The sequence below is a fragment of the Takifugu flavidus genome, chromosome 1, assembly GCF_003711565.1.
Source record: "Takifugu flavidus isolate HTHZ2018 chromosome 1, ASM371156v2, whole genome shotgun sequence".
Taxonomy (NCBI): domain Eukaryota; kingdom Metazoa; phylum Chordata; class Actinopteri; order Tetraodontiformes; family Tetraodontidae; genus Takifugu; species Takifugu flavidus.
Genome location: NC_079520.1, coordinates 478,459 through 501,771, shown reverse-complemented (window position 1 = coordinate 501,771; position 23,313 = coordinate 478,459). Strand labels below are relative to the sequence as shown.

The following is a 23,313-nucleotide window of genomic DNA, read 5'->3' as shown; positions in this document are numbered from 1 at the left end:
CCTCCTGTAGCTGAGGCAGCACGAGGAACGAGAGGACACCAGCATGCACCTGTGGTGTCCTCACGAGTCCAGCTGCACCACATTGACTCTTTCATTGTGCCGGTCTGGGTCTGATCTGGTCTGCAGGTTCTGCTCCCAGGATCGAGGCTCTGCCAGAAGACATCAGCATCGAGCCAGGCAAGATCCTGACCGTGGCCTGCGCCTTTTCTGGAGACGCCAAACACATCCAGTGGTCGCGTGGCGGCAAAACCATTCAGACCACCGCCGGCGGGCGTTTCCACATCGAGACCTCCGAGGACCTGACGACGCTCATCATCACGGAGGTGAAGGAAGAAGATGCTGGAACCTACACCCTGGAGCTTTCCAACGAGCTGGGATCGGACTCAGCAAACGTTCACATCAGCATTCGATCAGTGTGAACCAAACCATGTTGGAGAACCTTCCCAACGAACCCTTTCCCCACTTCCCTTTTTATTTATTACCTGAGCAAAAGATTCTACCTGGTAAAGATCTGGATTTCTGTTCTTGTAAATATGAACTGTTTTTATACCAATCTTGACATAAAACTAGACTAAAGTCTAAAGTTGTTATAAAATGTGCCATATTGGACGAATACGACAGTTTTCTGTGACGTGTACATAATGTATATAGCCGAATTTAACGGTTATGGGAAATGTATGAATTGTTATTTGTGACGATAATATTAACTGGAACTGAAGGTGGTTCCGCAGGAGAAAGTTTCGCTGAGACGAATACCCGCTGAACCCAGGAACCAAACGTTGTGCCTCAACGATCCGTTGACGTCTAAGATTGCCTCGGCAGGTGAGAGGCTCCCTGCTGATGTTTCCTCAATGAGACAGAAACCCGAAGTGGCGTGGCCTTGCAGCGGGCGCGAGGTCCCGACTGCTGCCGCAGCGCCCTCCTGAGGCAGCACGAGCCGCCCTCGCGCCCCCACCGACTCAGTCACTCTGCCGTTTGATGACACGCTCACAGTGCGAGCGGCCTGCACTCCCTGAGCTAACGTGCTGTTTTTGGTTTTTCTGCGCTCTGGTTCTGCCAAACGACCGCGGCCCGACCCTCCTGTCGCACCAGCGACCCGGCCAACCCACCCGGGGCGTCGCCCGCGCTCGTTTGGAGGAGCAGAGCTTCTCCCGGAGGTCTGCCGTGTGCTGTGCTAGTTTTACTTTGTTTGTTGTCGAGGTTTACGGAGCGGAGCGCCGCCGGCAGGAGGTTCGCCGGAGACGAGAGCCGGCGGCGCTCACCGTTTTGGTTTGAGGAGATCTAGAGATGAGTAGTTATGCAGCCTCCGCGAGTTTTTCTGTCATTATTGATTTAATAAAGCATGATAATCAGCACCACGCCTCCGCTCTGCTCATTTCTCCGGTTCCACCAACACGCCAGCGAAGCTCAACTCAAACAGAAAATCAAACAGAACCTAAAGAATTCCCAGAAGCAAAGATCCGTCCAGATGACGTAATAATGAGCAACATGTCTCACCTGTCGGGTCAGGTAACCTGCTGCTCCCGCTGCCGCCCTCTGCTGGCCGCTACCTGCATTTGCACAGCTCTTTATAATGAAAAGAGTCCAACAAACCCGATAATCATCAATAATCCACTGATAATCATCAATAATCCACCGATAATCATCAATAATCCACCGATAATCCATCAATAATCCACCGATAATCCACCAATAATCCACCGATAATCCATCAATAATCCACCGATAATCCATCAATAATCAATAATAATTCATCAGGAAGAACAGTGGAAAACCCTGATGTTTGAAGCCTGAAAGGCTGAAGGTGAAATGTGTCTGAAAACAAACCAAAGAATTCTGACGAAGAACCATATTTACACTTGGATTCTGTTTATTTCTGATCATTGAATAAATAATCAATCATCAAAGCGTCCCACAGTTTCAAAAGTGAAAAAGCTTTTTAACCTCAGGAACAAAATCAGTTGAAAATCCGAACCTGTGAAAACATCAAAGATCAAATAAATGAGGATATTTCATGAAGAGCTTAACGAGTCCAACGTGGCTCCAACACGCGTGACCTGACCAGCAGAGTCGGCGAGAGTCCAACAAAAGACCGACCAACGGCGTCTTCTGCGTCTCCAGGGATGGAACGATGATGTGAGACACACTGACGTTACCAAGGCAACCAGGAACAGCAGCACAGACGGTGATGAACAAGGTGCTGATCCTGGAACCTCTGGTGGCTCCTCCTAGTCTGGTTGAAGGAACCTGTAAATGTGTGTGTGAGTGTGTGTGTGAGCGTGTGTGTGTGTGAGCGTGTGTGTGTGTGAGCGTGTGTGTGTGTGAGCGCGTGCGTGTGTGAGCGCGTGTGTGTCACGCTGAGCTCAGGCTGTCAAAGCCACAGAAGGTCCATCTCTTCTCCAGGTTGGCGCCCACGCCGCTCAGCTCCTGGCGGAACATGGTGGGCAGACGGACCATGAGGCGCTCCAGATCTGCTGCTGACACCTGAGACACAGACGGAACAAAAGCAAACATGGATGAGAGCAGGGGAGCACCTGATCCACAGTTATGCTGGACAGTTGGACAGAGCTTTGAGCTCCGTCCATCGTGGACCTACTGGTGGAGTCTAGAACCTGCGTCCATTGTGTGGACGCTGCTTGGACATCTGACAGAAAGATGAAGCTACCTGTGAGTCCAGTCTCTGGATGTAGGACCACAGATACTCCAGGTTGGCTCCAAAGGGGTGGACGTGGAGGAACGTGGACATGATTCCTGCGGAGACGGTCAACAGTCAGGACATGTTGTCACCTGAGGGAGGACACGTCTGAAACCAGAGACTTGTGGAGAGATAAATCTTTGTTGTAGCGCTCGCTATCAGCGTGATCAGCCACCGGGGGCGCTGGAAGGAACGACCTGTCCTGAAACGAGTCCTGTCACGAGTCCTGTAACAAGTCCTGTCACGAGTCCTGTAACGAGTCCTGTAACAAGTCCTGTAACGACCTGTCCTGTAACGACCTGTCCTGAAACAAGTCCTGTAACAAGTCCTGTAACGACCTGTCCTGTAACGAGTCCTGTAACGACCTGCCCTGTAACGACCTGTCCTGAAACGAGTCCTGTAACAAGTCCTGTAATGACCTGTCCTGTAACAAGTCCTGTAACGACCTGTCCTGTAACAAGTCCTGTAACGACCTGCCCTGTAACGACCTGTCCTGAAACGAGTCCTGTAACAAGTCCTGTAAGGACCTGTCCTGTAATGACCTGTCCTGTAACAAGTCCTGTAATGACCTGTCCTGTAACAAGTCCTGTAACGACCTGTCCTGTAACGACCTGTCCTGTAACAAGTCCTGTAACGACCTGTCCTGTAACAAGTCCTGTAACGACCTGCCCTGTAACGACCTGTCCTGAACGAGTCCTGTAACAAGTCCTGTAAGGACCTGTCCTGTAATGACCTGTCCTGTAACAAGTCCTGTAATGACCTGTCCTGTAACAAGTCCTGTAACGACCTGTCCTGTAACGACCTGTCCTGTAACAAGTCCTGTAATGACCTGTCCTGTAACAAGTCCTGTAACGACCTGTCCTGTAACAAGTCCTGTAACGACCTGCCCTGTAACGACCTGTCCTGAAACGAGTCCTGTAACAAGTCCTGTAACGACCTGCCCTGTAACGACCTGTCCTGTAACGACCTGCCCTGTAACGACCTGTCCTGTACGACCTGTCCTGAAACGAGTCCTGTAACGACCTGTCCTGTAACGACCTGTCCTGAAACGAGTCCTGTAACAAGTCCTGTAACGACCTGTCCTGTAACGACCTGTCCTGTAAGGACCTGTCCTGAAACGAGTCCTGTAACAAGTCCTGTAACGACCTGCCCTGTAACGACCTGTCCTGAAACAAGTCCTGTAACAAGTCCTGTAACGACCTGTCCTGTAACAACCTGTCCTGTAACAAGTCCTGTAATGACCTGTCCTGTAACAAGTCCTGTAACGACCTGTCCTGTAACAAGTCCTGTAACGACCTGCCCTGTAACGACCTGTCCTGAAACGAGTCCTGTAACAAGTCCTGTAAGGACCTGTCCTGTAATGACCTGTCCTGTAACAAGTCCTGTAATGACCTGTCCTGTAACAAGTCCTGTAACGACCTGTCCTGTAACGACCTGTCCTGTAACAAGTCCTGTAACGACCTGTCCTGTAACAAGTCCTGCAACGACCTGTCCTGAAACGAGTCCTGTAACAAGTCCTGTAACGACCTGCCCTGTAACGACCTGTCCTGTAACAAGTCCTGTAACGACCTGTCCTGTAACGACCTGTCCTGAAACGAGTCCTGTAACGAGTCCTGTAACGACCTGTCCTGTAACGACCTGTCCTGAAACGAGTCCTGTAACAAGTCCTGTAACGACCTGTCCTGTAACGACCTGTCCTGTAAGGACCTGTCCTGAAACGAGTCCTGTAACGAGTCCTGTAACGACCTGCCCTGTAACGACCTGTCCTGAAACGAGTCCTGTAACAAGTCCTGTAACGACCTGCCCTGTAACGACCTGTCCTGTAACGACCTGTCCTGAAACGAGTCCTGTAACGAGTCCTGTAACGACCTGTCCTGTAACGACCTGTCCTGTAACGACCTGTCCTGAAACGAGTCCTGTAACGAGTCCTGTAACGACCTGCCCTGTAACGACCTGTCCTGTAACGACCTGTCCTGTAACGAGTCCTGTAACGACCTGTCCTGTAAGGACCTGTCCTGTAACGACCTGTCCTGTAACAAGTCCTGTAACGACCTGTCCTGTAACAAGTCCTGTAACGACCTGCCCTGTAACGACCTGTCCTGAAACGAGTCCTGTAACGACCTGCCCTGTAACGACCTGTCCTGTAACATCACTAAGGGACACATACGTTCGGTGGACACAGCAGCAGCTTCAGACAAATAAATAATAGCAGGACAATGAACCAAGTCCACTCGCGACTCGCAGAGACACAAGTGCTTCCAAAGAGACAGAGGACAGAGCGTATAAGCTGTTGGCTCTGCGGGGAACGAGGGCGATCGGTCACGAGCTGCGTCCACATGCGGGGGAATGTCACTTAATTACGCCTGCAGGTAATTAAGTGTCAAACTGTCCCTAAGAGACGCTCCGCCAGGAAGAGGACTAGGAGAGGTTCAGCAGCAGCTACCCAACCGCACACGTCCATCAGGAAGGCAACCCAGAATCAAGTCCTCCACTAGGCAACAGGACCTAGAAAGCACCTTGTTGGCTGTTAGCTACAGAGCTACTGTAACACTGTGGCAACTTTAGTGTTTTTCATTTTAGTGCAAATAAATAAATAAATTCCTCAATTATTGCTCCTCAAATATGGTTCCTGTCTGGTTCTCTGCAGTACCGGCTCGGGGTGACTACATTCATATTTGATACTTTTATCACAAGAGCAGATTCATCCATTGCTTTTGCAGGTTCGGCACATTTATTTATTTTTTATATGCTAATATTTACCGAGCAGCACCGCCTCTTTCTCTGAGGCCACGCCTCCCTGCACGATGGCCCCACTGCTCCTCTCTCTGCTGGGGTTCAGGGACAGAACTCCCCCGTTGGCCTCCTGTGAAGAAGCATGTAAGACAACACACAATGGGCTGTGCTGACAATGAGGTCCTCATTCATGCAACAGCAGGTGGCGCTAGCGGGCCGGTCCGACGTGTGTGGGAGAGCGGGACCAGAACCGCCAGGACTCCTGTGCTACACACACCATATACATAAGGGACACTAGCCCAGCTAACAGGCTAACCAGTTAAACTGGCAGCTTCTCATTCCAGACTGGTTGTGTTGAGGGTTAGAGTAACGTCTGATGGCTCTGAGCTACAGTGGCATCACAGGAAACAGCCATCATCCCACAGATCAGGTGACCACCAGTGCTTACCTGGAGGTGCAGCTCTGTGATGGGTCCCTCCACAGCCTCCACATTGGTCCTGAGCAGCTACAGACAGGCAGAAGAGGAAGAGTGTCAGTTTTCTCTGTAAAGATGGACGGAGACACGTGTCCTCAGAGGGACGTCCTCAGAGGGACGTCCTTGCAGACCGTGCAATGCTCCCTATTGACATCACCATCACGTATCTCCTGGATCTAATGGTCGTGCTGAATGTGCAGTATCGACTGACTCCTCCCAACCAGCGACTGCAGCGACGAGACCAAAACCTCCTGACGCGATCACACCGGATCCTTCAAGGGTTTTTGTCCTTCTTCCCAAAGCTAGCAGAACTAACTAGCAATGCTTCACCCTCATCTGCAAGCGCCTACCCTTTGTTGCAGGGCGACCATCTGCCCCTCCAGCCAGCGATGCTCCTCCTTCGCCTGCTCTAGCTCCGCCTCCTTGCTCCTCAGTCTGTCCTGCAGACTCAGCAGTTGCTGGAGGAAACATCAGCACAAACGAGTCAAAAAACATGTCCAAACAATTCCCAGAATGACTTTGTTAGTCCTGAATGAGGCGACGGTGGCCCACCTGCTGCACGCTGTGGAGGCTCTGCTGGAGCAGCTGGATCTGAACATCTGGACCGTTTGTCTGACTCAGCACTCGTTCATCGTCCGCTCGACTGTTTCTAACCTGGTCTTTCCTCAGAAGCTCGACCTCGTTCCTGTACGAGTCCAACTGCCAACGCAGGGAGTCGTTCTCCTCCTTCAGACTCTGTTCGTACACGCCTGCAGCCAACAAACAGTTGCTATGACAACAGGCAACTCTGCATGTAAGGAGCAAGAGAAGGGAAGTGATCAGGTTCCTCACCAGCTCTCATCCTCTTACAGGGACTTTCTTCACAGTCGTCCTCGGACATCTCCATCTCCTCCTCCCGCCTGATCCCCATGATCTCCTCGCTGTAGGCGCTCCTCAGCTCCTGAAACAAAGTGCCAGGACTTCAGACCCCTGCTGGCACTGCAGGGCGCTGTGGGCGGAGCCAGGGGAGCGGCTGAACTCCACACTGGACGGGTGTGTTTGACCAGCTGCAGGAAACTGAAGGAAACACTTCCTGGTGTTGTGGTTGCATCACTTGTTGGGGGAGGGGCCTGTTTAGAGCCCCACCCATGATCCAGGTGAACTTCTGAGACAACTAAGATGATCACAGGACTCCCAGGTGACAAATTAGCCCGAATCCAAGCATACCGGGTTGGTTCTACGAACGCCTCCTCCTCCCCCCTCCTCTCCTCCCCTTTCCACACCTCCCCTCCCCTCCCCTCCTCTCCACTCCTCCCTCCTATCCCCTCCTCCCCCCACCTCCCTCGCTCCCTCTCTCCCTCCCCGGCCCTCCCCCCAACCACACCCCTCCCTGACAGTCTCCCCCTCGTCTCCTCCCCTCCCCGACGTCCTCCCCTCCCCCTCATCGCCTATTCCTCTCCCTCATCTGCCGTCCCTCCTCTGCCCTAGCTCCTCTCCTCCCCTCCTCCCCTTCCCCACCTCCCCTACCCTCCTCTCCACTCCTCCCTCCTCTCCTCCCCCCCCTCTCCTCCCCCTCCTCCTCCAAACTCCTCCCCCCTGCCCACCTCCCCTCATCCCTTCACCACCTCTAACCTCGTCTCCTCCCCCTCCCTACTCTCCCCTCACTTCCAATCCCTCTCCTCCCCCTCCCCTACTCTCCACTCTCTCTCCCTACTCTCCCCTCCTCCTCCTCTCCCCTCCCCTACTCTCCACTCTTCTCCCCTTGTCTCCTCTCCTCTCATCTCCCCTCTCCTCCCCTACTCTTGTCTACTCTCTTACCGTCCTCTCCTGCCCTCATCTCTCCTCTCCCTTGTCTCCTCTCCTCTGTCCAATTGTCTGTCTGCATCACAAATGTGAGATGATGATGATGATGATGATGATGATGATGATGATGGTATTTGTGGAGGATGAAGGCTTCGTTGTACCAACCTCACACTGTTTTCTCCACATCTCAATATTCTTGCGCTGTGCTTTTGAGAAATGGTCCCAGGCCTTTTGTCTGGTGGTGGCAGCAAATACGGCTGTGATCTGTTCGACTTGGGAGTGAAGAGGGAGGGAGGTGTGGGGAGGAGGGGGAGGGGAGGGAAGAGGAGGAGAAGGGAGGAGGAAGATGAGAAGGGGAGGAGGAGGAGGGAGGAGGAGGAGAGGGAGCGGGGGGGAGGAGGGGGATGGGGAGGAGGAGGAGGAATGAGGAGGAAGAGGGGAGAGGGAGGAGGAAGAGAGAAGGGGAGGAGGAGGAGGTGGGAGGAGTCGAGGGAGGGGGGGGAGGCTTAGGGGCGAGGGGAGGAGGAAGAGGAGGAGAGGGGAGGAGAAGGTAAAGAGGAGAAGGGGAGGAAGGAAGGAGGGGGAGGAGGAGAGGGAGGTGGGGGAGGAGGGGGGGGGAGGAGGAGAGGGACGGGTAGGAAGATACGAGAAGGGGAGGAGAGGAGAGGGAGAGAGTGGGAGGAGGAGGGAGGGGGAGGAGGAGGGCGGGAAGAGGGTGGAGGAGGGGGAGGGAGGGGAGGAGGAGGAGAGGGGGAGGAGGAGGGGGAGGAGGAGGGGCAGGAAGAGGAGTGGAGGAGGGGGAGGGGAGGAGGAGGAGAGGAGGGGAGGAGAAGGAGAGGGAGGAGGAGGGGGAGGAGGGGGAGGAGGAGAGGAGGAGGAGGGGGAGGAGGGAGTGGGCAGGACGGAGGAGAGGGGGAGGAGGAGGGAGACGGGAGAGGAGGGGGAGGAGGAGAGGAGGGGGAGGAGAAGAGGTGGGGAGGAGGGGGACGAGGAGAGGAGGAGGATGGGAGGGAGGCTAGGAGGAAGGAGGAAGAGGGAGGGGGAGGAGAATGAGACAAAACAAGCCATTTACGTGGTGCTGAGGCTCGTCCAGGCTGAGGAGACCTCAGGCTGACGTTGCTGCTGACACCATTCAAACATCTCATCACTCCTCCAGCTGCTCCTCCAGGAGCTGCATGACATGCTAGCAGGAGCATGTAGCTAGCATGAGCATGTAGCTAGCAGGAGCATGTAGCTAGCAGGAGCATGTAGCTAGCATGAGCATGTAGCATTAAATGCTGAACGTCTAACACATCAGTCTCAATATATCAATGGTGAGACTGCACATGATCTCTGACTCCTCCTCCTTGGAGGAGCAGAGCTGGATTCCTGATGGTTGAGACGTCCTCCTGCTTTTGTGGACGTTCCTCTGAAGCTCGGTGTGAAGGTGCAGCAGCAACGTCGGACTTCTTCTTGTGTCAGGTGACCTCAGGTCTCTCTCCTCAGCTTCCTTCAGGACTGACGAAGGCAACGTTTCCAGGACGCGGCCGTCCTTCATCATCACATCACATTCTCTTTGGAAACGTTGCCTTCCCAAAGACTCCACATCGTCCAACCCAGAGACAGAGACGGGGGACAGGTCTGGACTTACCGGCTGATGTCATGGCGGCATGCAGATAGCAGTTCCTCCGGAATCACGACCATGTGACCTTCCTCGTGTAAGACAAAATAGATCCTGACTGGAAATTTAGTCTTAAAGGATCCCTGAGCTCAGCTGTCAATCATGTGCCAACCCTTAATATAGCATGTGCTAGCATGGGGGCGGGGCCTCGCTGCTGGCTCGCCGCTCTTTCATCTTTAAGCCTTTTAGTGTCGGAAGACTTGAAACGCAGCTTTAATGTAACGATGCTGCGAGCTCTCAGCTGGCTGAACATAATGGATCTGATGGTGAAACGGATGGGGGAGCGTTGTCATGGAGACTGAGCTGAGAGAAATGGGCTGCAGCGAGGTTGTCTGAGGAGCCCACCTCGGCTGTGACACACCTCCAGCACCAATACAACCGTACACACACTGCTGGTTCTGGTCCCTCTGGTTCCCGTCCAGCCAAACTCTACCAGCGTGTAGAACCAAGCAGTTCTGGTCAAAAGGCCCGGTCAGGTGACACCTCCCGTCCATCCTGACTCCTCCCTCTGTGGGCTGCAGCTCCGCCAGCAGGCCCATCAGAACTCACCTGAGGTTCCCCCCGGCTGCCTGTTGTCAGACTGTTGGAATGAGGAGGTGTTCTTACACTGTGTGAGGACCGCCAGCAGAGCGTTCTTGTACGTGTCTTTGGCGCGTTCCATCTCCTCCTCTTCCTGCGCCTTCTCGACCATCAGGCGCCGGACGTGGCCGTTGGCCGACTGGATCATAGAGTAGAACTGATTAGAGGTCCGACGGTTGACCTCGCCACGATCGACCCAGGTCAGGAGAACCCCCGCAGCATCACTGAACTGGTGGTCGTCTGTCAGGGAACAGGTCAAAGGTCAGAACAACCCAAACAGACTTCAGCTTCAGCCGGCCCAGGTCAGCGATGGACACGGATCTTCACGGATCTGGATCCATCCACACCTTCTACTTGTCCTGTTTTCAATGAGCCGATTCTTGTCGCCGTGGTTACGTGCCTCGGCTCAGCGGGGTTACACCGATGCTTTGTGTCCAGGCCGACGTCGGAATCCTCTTAGCGGCTGAGCTCAACGTAAACAAGCGTGTGTGTGTGAATAACCTGCGAGTTCATTATTCACTTCAAACAGGAGAGAAATACATTCATTCTTCCTGCCGTCACCCTCTTTCACTTCCTCTTTCAGCAGCGCCTCATTGTGTCGCTGTAATGTGGCTGTAATGTGGCTGTAATCTGTGGCGTGTGTGAATGAGCCCTTATCGGAGGGGAAACGGCTCCGTACAGGCTGTTGCAGCGGGTGTGAGCTCATTAAACGCTCTGTAATTCACTGTTCTGTTGCATTATTATCGAAATGTGTGTGTGTGTGAGTGCGTGTGTGCATGTGTGTGTGCATGTGTGTGTCCTGTAGCTCTGCATGGCTCCTTTGGCCGAGTCCCTGAACTTCCTGAGAAATAATGTCACATCATTGGTGATGCAACAGTTCCTAGAACCAGAAGTCCTGGAGCAGCAGTGAGCTGGGAAGTAACACTACAGTACCACCACAGTACTACTATAGTACTAATACAGTACCACTACAGTACTACCACAGTACTACTATAGTACTAATACAGTACCACTACAGTACCACTACAGTACCACTACAGTACTACTGCAGTGTAGTAGTGTTTCCGCAGCATGCTAGCATGAACTGACGGGAGTAATGGGAGGCGGGGCCTGTTCTCACCTCTCAGTAATGGGAGGCGGGGCCTGTTCTCACCTCTCAGTAATGGGAGGCGGGGCCTGTCCTCACCTCTCAGTAATGGGAGGCGGGGCCTGTCTCACCTCTCAGTAATGGGAGGCGGGGCCTGTCCTCACCTCTCAGTAATGGGAGGCGGGGCCTGTCCTCACCTCTCAGTAATGGGAGGCGGGGCCTGTTCTCACCTCTCAGTAATGGGAGGCGGGGCCTGTCCTCACCTCTCAGTAATGGGAGGCGGGGCCTGTCCTCACCTCTCAGTAATGGGAGGCGGGGCCTGTCCTCACCTCTCAGTAATGGGAGGCGGGGCCTGTTCTCACCTCTCAGCCTCTCTGCCAGCAGCGCGCCGCCTCGTGCTCTGAGTAGTGCACGGTGGGCGGGGGGGACGGTGGACGCAGCTGGTCCTCCTGGATCTTGCGACGGTGTCTTTCCTCTCTGGCTAGCAGACGCTGTTTGCACTCCCACTCGTACAGGTCGTCTCTTGCCTGGGCAAAGTCCACATGGATCTTCCCCGAGTCTTTTTTGTCGGTGCTGGAGCCGATACGCATCCTGTAGCCCGACAGGTAAATCGCTTTGTCCACCATGAACTCCTCACTGAAACGAATGTGGCAGAAATTCTTTTTGCTCTTGCGGAGGGCAGCGATCTCTCCACACTGCTCAAACACCTCCCTGATGACCTCCTCCGTGGCGTTCTCTGGTAAACCACCAACAAAAACCGTCTTGCAACCAGGTGGGCGCTCCCGTGTGGAAGGGGGGGGCAGGTCTGTGGAACGACATCCTCAGCGTCACAGTCATGTCTCTCACACATTTAGCCTGACAGATCAAGTGTCAGATACATTTGGAAACATTTAGCTTTTCATAGCATCCAGAGTCCTTCAATGCTAGCATGTGGGTCAAAGGTCAAATGAAATCCTGAGCAAACTGTCCTTGTCAGTCCAGTTTGCGTCAGGTGACCAGTGATGACAGAGAAGGTCAACCAGGACAGCATCTTACTGGGGTTCTGAGGGAAGAGCGTGCAGCTTTTGCAGTGGATAATCTCCTTGATCACCGGACCGTCGGGGGGTCCAGGTGGAGGCGGGACCAGGTTGATGCCCGCCATCATGGGGCTCAAAGGCGTGATGAGTCCCAGGCTGGGGTCGAACCTCTGGATACACAGAGAGTCTTGGGGGCAGAATAATCGGACAATTATTAGTTCCAACTCTTTTAGCAAAGCTAGGCTAAGACAAGAAGAGGAAAAAGATCCTTTATTAGTGTCACAGACAAGGAAATTCACAGTTACAGCAGGTGTAACACAAAAAGCACAACAAACATGGCAACAATATTAGATCTACCGACCACACCAGCACAGACCCACAACGACGACGTGATTGATACTGATCGAACAGCAATGATGAATCCCTGAGGTCCCCTTGACAGGTGTTGCTCCTGTAGTGGGTCTGTAGCCTATGAGGACCATGTAGTTTCAACAACACACCTGTTCACATGCTCCCTTACAGTAGACACAGTCAGTAACAGTAGTCCCACAGCAGAACAGCAGAAACATCCAACAACGGTCAGTTACAGCCCAACAACGGTCAGTTACAGCCAACAACAGTCAGTAACAGTCCAACAACAGTCAGTAACAGCCCAACATCGGTCCATTACAGCCTAACATCGGTCAGTAACAGTCCAACAACAGTCAGTAACAGTCCAACAATAGGCAGAAACATCCAACAACGGTCATTAACAGCCCAACATCGGTCCGTTACAGTCCAACAACAGTTAGTTACAGCCCAACAACGGTCAGTAACAGCCCAACAACAGTCAGTTACAGTCCAACATCGGTCAGTAACAGTCCAACAACGGTCAGTAACAGCCCAACATCGGTCAGTAACAGTCCAACAACGGTCACTTACAGCCCAACAACGGTCAGAAACAGTCCAACAACAGTCAGTTACAGCCCAACAACAGGCAGAAACATCCAACATCGGTCAGTAACAGCCCAACAACGGTCAGTTACAGCCCAACGACGGTCAGTTACAGCCCAACAACAGGCAGAAGAAACATCCAACATTGGTCAGTAACAGCCCAACAACGGTCAGTTACAGCCCAACAACGGTCAGTTACAGCCCAACAACAGTCAGTAACAGTCCAACATCGGTCAGTTACAGTCCAACAACAGTCAGTTACAGCCCAACAACGGTCAGAAACAGTCCAACAACGGTCAGAAACAGTCCAACAACCGTCAGTAACAGTCCAACAACAGCAGAAAACATCCAACAACAGTCAGTTCAGCCCAACAACGGTCAGAACACACCCAACAACGGTCAGTAACAGTCCAACAACAGTCAGTAACAGTCCAACAACGGTCAGTTAACAGTCCAACAACAGGCAGAAACATCCAACAACAGTCAGTAACAGCCCAACAACAGGCAGTAACAGCCCAACAACGGTCAGTAACAGCCCAACAACGGTCAGTAACAGTCCAACAACAGTCCAGTAAACAACCCAACACGGTCAGTAACAGCCCAACATCGGTCAGTAACAGCCCAACAACCGGTCAGTAACAGCCCAACATCGGTCAGTAGTAACAGTCCAACAACAGTCAGTAACAGTCCAACAACAGTCAGTAACAGCCCAACATCGGTCAGAGTAAACAGTCCAACAACAGTCAGTAACAGTCCAACAACAGTCAGTAACAGTCCAACAACAGTCAGTAACAGCCCAACATCGGTCAGTAACAGCCCAAACAAACAGTCAGTGTAACAGTCCAACAACGGTCAGTAACAGCCCAACAACGGTCAGTAACAGCCCAACATCGGTCAGTAACAGTCCAACAACAGTCAGTAACAGTCCAACAACAGTCAGTAACAGCCCAACATCGGTCAGTAACAGTCCAACAACAGTCAGTAACAGTCCAACAACGGTCAGTAACAGTCCAACAACAGTCAGTAACAGCCCAACATCGGTCAGTAACAGCCCAACAACAGTCAGTAACAGTCCAACAACAGTCAGTAACAGTCCAACAACAGTCAGTAACAGCCCAACATCGGTCAGTAACAGCCCAACAACAGTCAGTAACAGTCCAACAACAGTCAGTAACAGCCCAACATCGGTCAGTAACAGTCCAACAACGGTCAGTAACAGTCCCACAACAGTCAGTAACAGTCCAACAACAGTCAGTAACAGCCCAACATCGGTCAGTAAAGCCCAACATCGGTCAGTAACAGCCCAACATCGGTCAGTAACAGCCCAACAACGGTCAGTAACAGTCCAACAACAGTCAGTAACAGCCCAAAATCGGTCAGTAACAGCCCAACATCGGTCAGTAACAGTCCAACAACGGTCAGTAACAGTCCAACAACAGTCAGTAACAGTCCAACAACAGTCAGTAACAGCCCAACATCGGTCAGTAACAGCCCAACATCGGTCAGTAACAGCCCAACAACGGTCAGTAACAGTCCAACAACAGTCAGTTAACAGTCCAAAAACAGGTCAGTAACAGCCCAACATCGGTCAGTAACAGCCCAACATCGGTCAGTAACAGCCCAACAACAGTCAGTAACAGTCCAACAACAGGCAGTAACAGCCAACATCGGTCAGTTACGTCCAACAACAGTCAGTAACAGAGCTCTGATACTGCTGAAGGCTGAAGAATCCTCACAGGTTCTGGGTGTTGACCAGTTAATCAGAGCAACGTTTAATCGATATCAGAGTTGAAAGAAGAAGATGATTTTTTTGCAGCGTGTAAAAACACAACAGACTTCATCCGTCAGGGTGAAACTAAAACCACAGACTTCACCTCCTATCTGAGCTCTCAGGTCTTAGGAAAACTCATTACTGTGTTGTCTGCGATAACCCCAACAGGCAAATTACACAAGTCGCACCCGCACATTCATCATCGCCAACAGCCGCTCTCGCTCGCAGCTTTTTCTGCCGGCGCCACGGCGACCGCAGCACGAGTCATTTCTCAAGAACAACAGAGGAACCACGAGGAAGAAAGCATCAGGGTTTAGTGGAATCATCTCATCAGAGCCCCGAATCTCACGGATCAGATCTCATGTCCAGAGAAACGGTGGATGTGAAGGTCAAAGGTGACGTTTGGTTCAACGCTGAAGCGTTCTGACCTTCAGGGACGCCGTAGGTCCAGCTGTGAGGTGCAAACACAAAGCTGCCTAGTGTGTCTGTGCTAGCCTAGCCTAGCCTAGCCTAGCTAAACTGTAGTTATGGCGTCTTCGCTCAGGCCCTCACACATCCATGTGAAGAACCTTCTCAGGAGCTGCAGGTACCTGGCAGGAGCTGCTGCCCGCTGATCCCCACGGGCAGGACGCCCATGTTGTTCATGGCTGTGGCCCAGGCGCCGTGCTCGCCCACGTTCAGGTGGTTCTGCTCCGCACTCACACCTCCGGCGCCGTCTGCTGCTGCAACACAAGAAACGCTCCTCAGGACCCTGGTGAGACCATCGGCCGGACCGCTCGCCATCACAGCGCCACCTGCTGCCCTCCACTCATCAGCTGCAGGACGGGTGGATGGATGGACAGAACCCGGGGTCAGAGGTCACCTGCAGGAGGACCCAAAGAGAGAGACTTAAAAACACACTCGAATCGAGTCTTTCTGACGATCCGTCAATCCCAGATTTCCCAGCATGCAATGCAAAAGAGCTGGAGTTCCTCAGCAGCAGCTTCTCACAGTTCTGTGGTGGCAGAGTGTTCAGCTCTCTCTCACACACACACACACACACACACACACACACACACACACTCTCAGCAGGATCCATGTGGAGGACACTGGAGGACCATGTGACTTCCTGCTCACTTTCACGTCATCAAACATTCAGCAGGAACGTGTGTCCTCTCTATTATTCACGCGTTCACACACTCAGAGGAGACGTGTCCTCTGTCTTCTGACCGTCCTCACCTGACGTGTCCTCAGCTGAGTGTGAGGACGAGATGAGACGAGGATCTCGCCTGCACATCCGGATGTTCCTCACACCCCATCTGCAGTTTAAATGTTGATGGAACATGACAGCAGCCCCCCGACATTCTGTTAGCATTTCATCTTCAAGCGTTGCCCCGGGGGGGGGCAGCTGATGGATGATTACACACTCCTGTTTGTCAGGGACGTCCTCAGAGCAAAAAACAAGCTTCCTCATCACGCAGGCTGCGGGAGGCTCCACATCTGTGGACTTCCTGCTCCTCTCATGCAGCACGCCAACGTGTTCACGTGTGAACGTGCACGTTAATGCAACAGCAGCACCTCCACACAGCTAACCGCTAACCGCTAACCGTCCACATGACTGCAGCAGAAGGTGCTGACTCAGACTCTGAGTGATGAGTCCACAGAATGTCCAGGTCTGGTTCACATGGGTGAGTGCTGCTGCAGGACTACGGGAGCCTGCAGGTCCCAAAAACAAGAAGAGAAGCGCTCATGACAACAGCGGCATTTAGCAATTATGACATCTGAGTGTGTCCTCTGTGTGTGACCAGTCTGGGGTGGACAAGCCTGGACACGTCTTCAAGCTGAAGCAGATGAGACAGAGTGAAAAAGACATTTTCAAACTGTCTCCAACTATTCTTCCTGCTCACTGGTGTATTAACTATGATATTAACTACTATCATTCTAGCACAGTGTAGTTCCATGATGCTAATTCCTTAAATCAGTAGCATACATGACTACGTATGCCACGATGAGCGTGTTAGGCCCGTTCTTTAGCACTCCTTGGCAGGACGGTCAGCGAGACACAAATGGACAGGCTATCATTAGCTTTGGCTGATTCAACAAGCTAACCGCGCTACACATGACAGAAGCTAACTGGCTAACTGATTGATGAACCTGATGAAGAATTTCCAGAGAAAATCTTGAAAGTCTGCATGTTGCCATCAACGATGCAGCCTGAGCAGCAGCTAATGTTGTGGAAGCACCTGATGTCTCAGTTACCGTCCAGCTGCTTCTTATTCATTGAAATGGATTCTCTGTGAATTACTTCAAATTTAAGCAGTGCTATTAGCATAGCGGTGGCTCAGGTTTCAAATCCATTTAATCCACTTAGGGCTGTGAGGGGGGGTGGGGGGGGGGGTCAACAGAGTCTGGTTAGCATGTCTGGTTAGCCGAGAAAGGAGGGGGGTCAAAGTTCAAAGTTTAAACTGAGAAAACTCATCACATTTAGCAAAGCGTGTGTGTGTGAGCGTGTGTGTGTGTGTGCGTGTGCGAGAGAGAGAGCCAGCTCAGCATTCCTCCAGCCATGACCACCCTGCATTCTAATCACAGAGCAGACTGCAGAAACTGCCAATTAGACACACACACACACTCACTCAGACACATACACTCACAGACACACACACACTCACAGACACACACACTCACAGACACACACAGTTGATATAATATCTCCAGAGCACCAGTCATGTTTCTAAGAGATGTTTCCTTGTTTTTCAGTGGCATCTGTGTGCATGTCTGTGAGTGTGTGTGTGTCTGTGAGTGTCTGTGAGTGTGTGTCTGTGAGTCTGTGTGTGTGTCTGTGAGTGTGTGTTGTGAGTGTGTGTCTGTGAGTGTGTGTGTGTGTCTGTGAGTGTGTGTGTCTGTGAGTGTGTGTGTGTGTGTATGGTGTGTGTGTGGGTGTGTGTGTGTGGTGTGGTGGATGTGTGAGTGTGTGTGTGTGGTGTCTGTGAGTGTGTGTGTCTGAGTGTGTGTGTGTATGGTGGGTGTGTGGGTGTGTGTGTGTGTGGTGGTGGATTGTGTGAGTGTGTGTGTGTCTGAGTGTGTGTGTCTGTGAGTGTGTGTGTGTCTGTGAGTGTGTGTGTCTGTGTGTGTCTGCATGTGTTGTTCCTCTAAGTGGCCTGATTGACAGGAGCGGCGGCCTGTGGCGGCTCCGTCTGTTCCCGTCTCCTCTAATTACACTCAGAATTTGGCGACACGCTTCCTCGGAGTGACCACGACTGGGGGCGTGGCCACGTCTGGGAGGAGTGACCACGACTGGGAGGCGTGGCCACGACTGGGAGGCGTGGCCACGTCTGGGAGGGGCGTCGCCAGCGGCACCGCCGAGCCCGTGACCCGCTCTGGTCTCAGAACCTGTGGCACATTAGTGAGGAAGATTCCAGCCCAGAAGAGCCTCGTTTCTTCTGTCTGAGGTCAGTTGTTCATTCAGGTTGTGCCCCGCCCACTTTTCACATGGGAATGAACCAGAACCAGAACCAGAACCAGAACCAGAACCAGAAACAGAACTGTGGGCTAAAGTTCAGGTGAAGAGTCATGATGGAGGCTAACCCTAACCCACACACACACACCCAGACACACACACCCACCACACACACACACACACCCCCACCACACACACCCACCACCCACCACCCCCCCACACACACACACACACACACACACACACACACACACACACACACACACACACCACACACACACACACACACCCACCACACCACACACACACACCCACACACCCACCATACACACACACACTCAGACACACACACACACACACACACACACACACACACACACCCACTGGAGTCAGTGGTGCAGAGCGGCCTTTATTCTCAGAACCTTTTGGCGCCGTAGGAAGCGACAGACGCACGGCTGATAAGACTTCCTGTCTGTTGTTCAGGCCACAGCGGAGAACGCTGAAAACGTTATCGGTGAACACATCAACTCACACAGAGGAACCCGCTCAGGCTAGCACGTTAGCATGTTAGCACGTTAGCATGTGGATGACAGGCAGCCAGACAGTCGGACAGTGGTGAAGGTCGTCGTGGGGGTGGGGGAGGGGGGGGAGGGGCTGTGGAGGCTGATCAGAGGACAGCTGAAGGTTGGAGCTCATGAATGATGCAGCGTTCAGGGCGGCCCGTCGCCGTGGTGATGCTGCTCCACATGTTCTCCACAGGTCCTGACAGCTCCTCCAGGAGGGATCAGGCGTTCGCTGGTGGTGACGCGGGTGGCGGCCTGGGCCCCATGCTCCCATCTGATGCTGCTGTCCCCCTCCTCCTCCTCTCCTCCTCCTCATGATGCTGTCCCCTCTCCTCCTCCTCCTCATGATGCTGTCCCCTTTCCTCTCCTCCTCTGCTGCTGTCCCCTCTCCTCCTCCTCCTCATGCTGCTAATATCAGTGGTCCCCTCTCCTCCTCCTACTCCTCATTGATGCTTGCCCCCCTCCTCCTCCGCCTCCTGCTGCCCTTCTCCTCCTCCTCCTTCTCATGCTTGCTGTCCCCCTCCTCCTCCTCTCCTCATCATGATGCTGTTCCCCTCTCCTCCTCCTCCTCATGCTGCTTGTCCCTCTCCTCCTCCTCCTCCTCATGATGCTGTCCCCCCCTCCTCCTCCTCCTCCTGCTGTCCCCTCTCCTCCTCCTCCTTCTCATGCTGCTGTCCCCCCATCTCCTCCTCCTCCTCATGATGCTGTCCCCCCCTCCTCCTCCTCCTCATGATGCTGTCCCCCCTCTCCTCTCCTCCTCCTGCTGTCCCCTCTCCTCCTCCTCCTTCTCATGCTGCTGTCCCCCTCCTCCTCCTCTCCTCATGATGCTGTCCCCTCTCCTCCTCCTCCTCATGTGCTGTTCCCCTCTCCTCCTCCTCCTCATGCTGCTGTCCCCTCTCCTCCTCCTCCTCATGATGCTGTCCCCTCTCCTCCTCCTCCCCCCTCCTCCTCTGCTGTCCCCTCTCCTCCTCCTCATGCTGCTGTCCCCTCTCCTCCTCCTCCCCTCCCCCATCATGGTGCGTGTTTTTTCTGCCCCTCTCTCTCCTTTTTCTTCCTGTTTTTCTGCCTCCTCTCTCCTTTTTCTTCCTGTTTTTCTGCCTCCTCTCTCCTTTTTCTTCCTGTTTTTCTGCCTCCTCTCTCCTTTTTCTTCCTGTTTTTCTGCCTCCTCTATCCTTTTTCTTCCTGTTTTTCTCCCTCCTCTCTCCTTTTTCTTCCTGTTTTTCTGCCTCCTCTCTCCTTTTTCTTCCTGCCCCCCCCCCCCCCCCCGCTCACGCTGATGAAGTGGCCAGCAGACAGCAGCTGTCTCTGCCTGCGATCGCCACGGTAACTCATGGCGCTGGCAACGCGCCATCCCTTCCCGCCTCTGCTGGGAGGTGAACTGATGTATCAAGATGGAAATTTTGCTGCTTCCATGGGGGAGAAGAAGAGGGGACAGAGGAGGGAGGGCAAGCTGGGGGGGCAGGCCTGGGGGGGGCAGGCCTGGGGGAGTCAGGCCTGGGGGGGGCAGGCCTGGGGGAGTCAGGCCTGGGGGAGTCAGGCCTGGGGGGGACAGGAAGCTGCTGTTCATCTGCTCTGCTGCTGCTATGGCAGCTAACGCCACCAGCTAGCTACTGCAGATGCTATCACAATCATCAGTGTATGAATGAAGGCAAATTTAGGATTCTGGTCAGTGGTTAGTCCCGCCCCTTTACCTGGTCACCGTGCTGCTCCGCCTCCTCCTGTGGACGCGCCTCTGTTGCTAAAGTGAGGCTCAGCTCTTGTTGCTGTGTCATAACCCCCCCTATACCCTACATAGGCTGTGTCCTAACCCCCCCTATACCCTACATAGGCTGTGTCCAAACCCCCCCCATACCCTACATAGGCTGTGTCCTAACCCCCCCCATACCCTACATAGGCTGTGTCCATAACCCCCCCCATACCCTACATAGGCTGTGTCCTAACCCCCCCATACTACATAGGCTGTGTCCTAACCCCCCCCCCATACCCTACATAGGCTGTGTCCTAAGCCCCCCCATACCCTACATAGGCTGTGTCCTAACCCCCCCCCCGTACCCTACATAGGCTGTGTCCTAACCCCCCCTGTACCCTACATAGTGCACTCAATAGTGTGGACGCCATTTTGAAATAGTGTCCGAAGTGTTAGTGAGCATCGCTGGACCCTATGTAGTGCACTGCGAAACGTAGTGGAGCGCCCTAACTCAGTAGGGGTCCAATATGATCATCATGACAGTACTATTTCATTTCATTATATAAAGTTAATTATAGGGTAAAATATTGCATTTCCATAAAATGACCTGAATGTGTTTCTGATGGGTTAAAATAATAAATGGACCTGGCCACCGGTTCCTAATTATTATGCGACACCATGACGTCCCTGTACGAGTCGTGGAGCTCGACGGAGTTCACTCATCCACGTAGTGGGAGGGAACGGGGAACGAGGGGGTGGAGTCGGAAACAGCCGAAGTGTTGGGTTTCATGTCTGAACTAAATATAGAGACAGAGAAGAAGAGAACGTTTAGCGTTAGAGAACGTTTAGCGTTAGAGAACGTTTAGCGTTAGCACCTGAGCAGCAGGTGAGCGACTGACCTCCTGACCTCAGCGCTTCGTTTAGTCAGCGAACATCTGATGAGCTTAAAAGAAAGGACGGAAAAGCTCTGAGACACAACGGCGTGTTGTACTGGAATCACCATGGCAACCAGTAACTGCAGCACTTCCTGTACTAACACGCGACTGGCGGCGCCTCATCGTGGCCCCCAGAACGACTGTCGCCCCTCCCAACCATGGCAACGGGCCCCAGAGACGTGCAACAGCACGCACACGTTCAGAGCTTCCCCAGTACCACACCCGGACACGCTGATGGAGCCGGTCGGGTCGCACCGTAGCGGCGAGCAGCTGCGGCGTCCTGGACCTCCAGACGGTGTTTGTTGTTCCTGGGTTGTGTTTGTGTTAATCAATCACCGGCGGCGAGGCCCGGCGGCGCCACTGCAGCCCACCTCGCTGCCACCACCCGTGTTCCTGAAAGGCCTCAAATAAATCACCATTAACGAAGGGACGCCACGGCGAGGGAGGGGAGATAAGAGCAGCAGCCAATCACAGCCCTGCGCTCCCTCAGGAGGTCCTGGACTCAGGTCCCCTTATGCTCTGCTTCCATCTTCTCAGCTCTAGTCTGCTTTAACCAGGGGTGGCACCTGTTTAACCAGTGGTGACACCTGTTTAACCAGTGGTGGCACCAGTTTAACCAGTGGTGGCACCAGTTTAACCAGGGGTGGCACCAGTTTAACCAGGGGTGGCACCAGTTTAACCAGTGGTGGCACCAGTTTAACCAGGGGTGGCACCAGTTTAACCAGGGGTGGCACCAGTTAACCAGTGGTGACACCAGTGTAACCAGGGGTGGCCCCAGTTTAACCAGGGGTGGCACCAGTTTAACCAGGGGTGGCACCAGTTTAACCAGTGGTGGCACCAGTTTAACCAGGGGTGGCACCAGTTTAACCAGGGGTGGCACCTGTTTAACCAGGGGTGGCCCCAGTTTAACCAGTGGTGGCACCAGTTTAACCAGGGGTGGCACCAGTTTAACCAGTGGTGACACCAGTTTAACCAGGGGTGGCACCAGTTAACCAGGGGTGGCACCAGTTTAACCAGTGGTGACACCAGTGTAACCAGGGGTGGCCCCAGTTTAACCAGGGGTGGCACCAGTTTAACCAGGGGTGGCACCAGTTTAACCAGTGGTGGCACCAGTGTAACCAGTGGTGGCCCCAGTGTCACCAGTGGTGGCGCTGAGCTGCAGATATCCGCCCCGTTACCCCCCAAACGCTCTCCCCCAGCGGAGGAGGCGCTCGCTCGTCTGAATCGGCTCCACGTTCAGCTCCAAACATCTAAGCAGCAGAAAATTGCTCCAATCAGGATTCTGCTCACGTGGGTCCGTGATGGGCAGCGAGCCTGATCAGCCCTGACAGGAGGAAGCAGATCTGCAAATGGCCCAGAACCAGTCGGCCGCCCCCATTTACCTCCCACACCAGCTGTGGAACCAGCTGTGGAACCGGTCTGGGACCAGTCTGGGACCAGTCTGGGACCAGTCTGGGGCCAGTGAGAGGAACGAAGCCTGATGGACTCACACCTTCATCACTCTCACCACTGATGAGGATGATGAAGGTGCAGCTGGCTCAGTCCCAGGAGCAGGTTTCTCTGGGTCCCCCCTCCTGAACACTGGATCTCTGGACTGGGTTCTGGCTTCCATCAAGTGTGATGATCAACACGGATCTGCTGATCTATGAAACGAGGCTGAGGCAGCGTCCATCTGAAGACACACGTTGTCCTCGCTGTGCTGGAGTAGAAACAGAGAACAAAGACCCCTCTATCTCACACACACACACACACACACACACACACACACACACGCGCGCGCACGCACACACACACACACACACACACACACACACACACACACACAACACCACACACACACACTCACACACACACACACACACACACACACACACACACTCACACACACACTCACGAGCTTCCATCCAAATGAGAGGATTACAGCTTCCTCCTGCAGTCATTAAAATTAAAACCATCCCCCC

At 53.4% G+C, this 23,313-nt stretch overlaps 2 protein-coding genes across 2 annotated transcripts in view; one reads left to right on the top strand and one right to left on the bottom strand.

Moving 5' to 3' along the window:
• ttn.2 (titin, tandem duplicate 2) overlaps positions 1-1,355 on the top strand; it is a 160,376-nt gene extending 159,021 nt beyond the window's left edge. Inside the window, 1 exon segment of the mRNA XM_057024964.1 lies at positions 127-1,355. Within this exon segment, the coding sequence (XP_056880944.1) occupies positions 127-419 (293 nt within the window). The 3' untranslated portion in view covers positions 420-1,355.
• A 497-nt stretch (positions 1,356-1,852) lies between these two features.
• enox1 (ecto-NOX disulfide-thiol exchanger 1) lies at positions 1,853-17,454 on the bottom strand. The gene is given in 13 exon segments (XM_057040584.1): positions 1,853-2,484; positions 2,666-2,751; positions 5,456-5,558; positions 5,877-5,933; positions 6,254-6,361; positions 6,456-6,652; positions 6,735-6,843; positions 7,851-7,957; positions 9,952-10,164; positions 11,374-11,398; positions 11,401-11,816; positions 12,047-12,214; positions 15,322-17,454. Coding segments are annotated over 13 exon segments (1,914 nt in total). The 5' UTR covers positions 15,515-17,454; the 3' UTR covers positions 1,853-2,352.
• Positions 17,455-23,313: the final 5,859 nt, after the last annotated feature.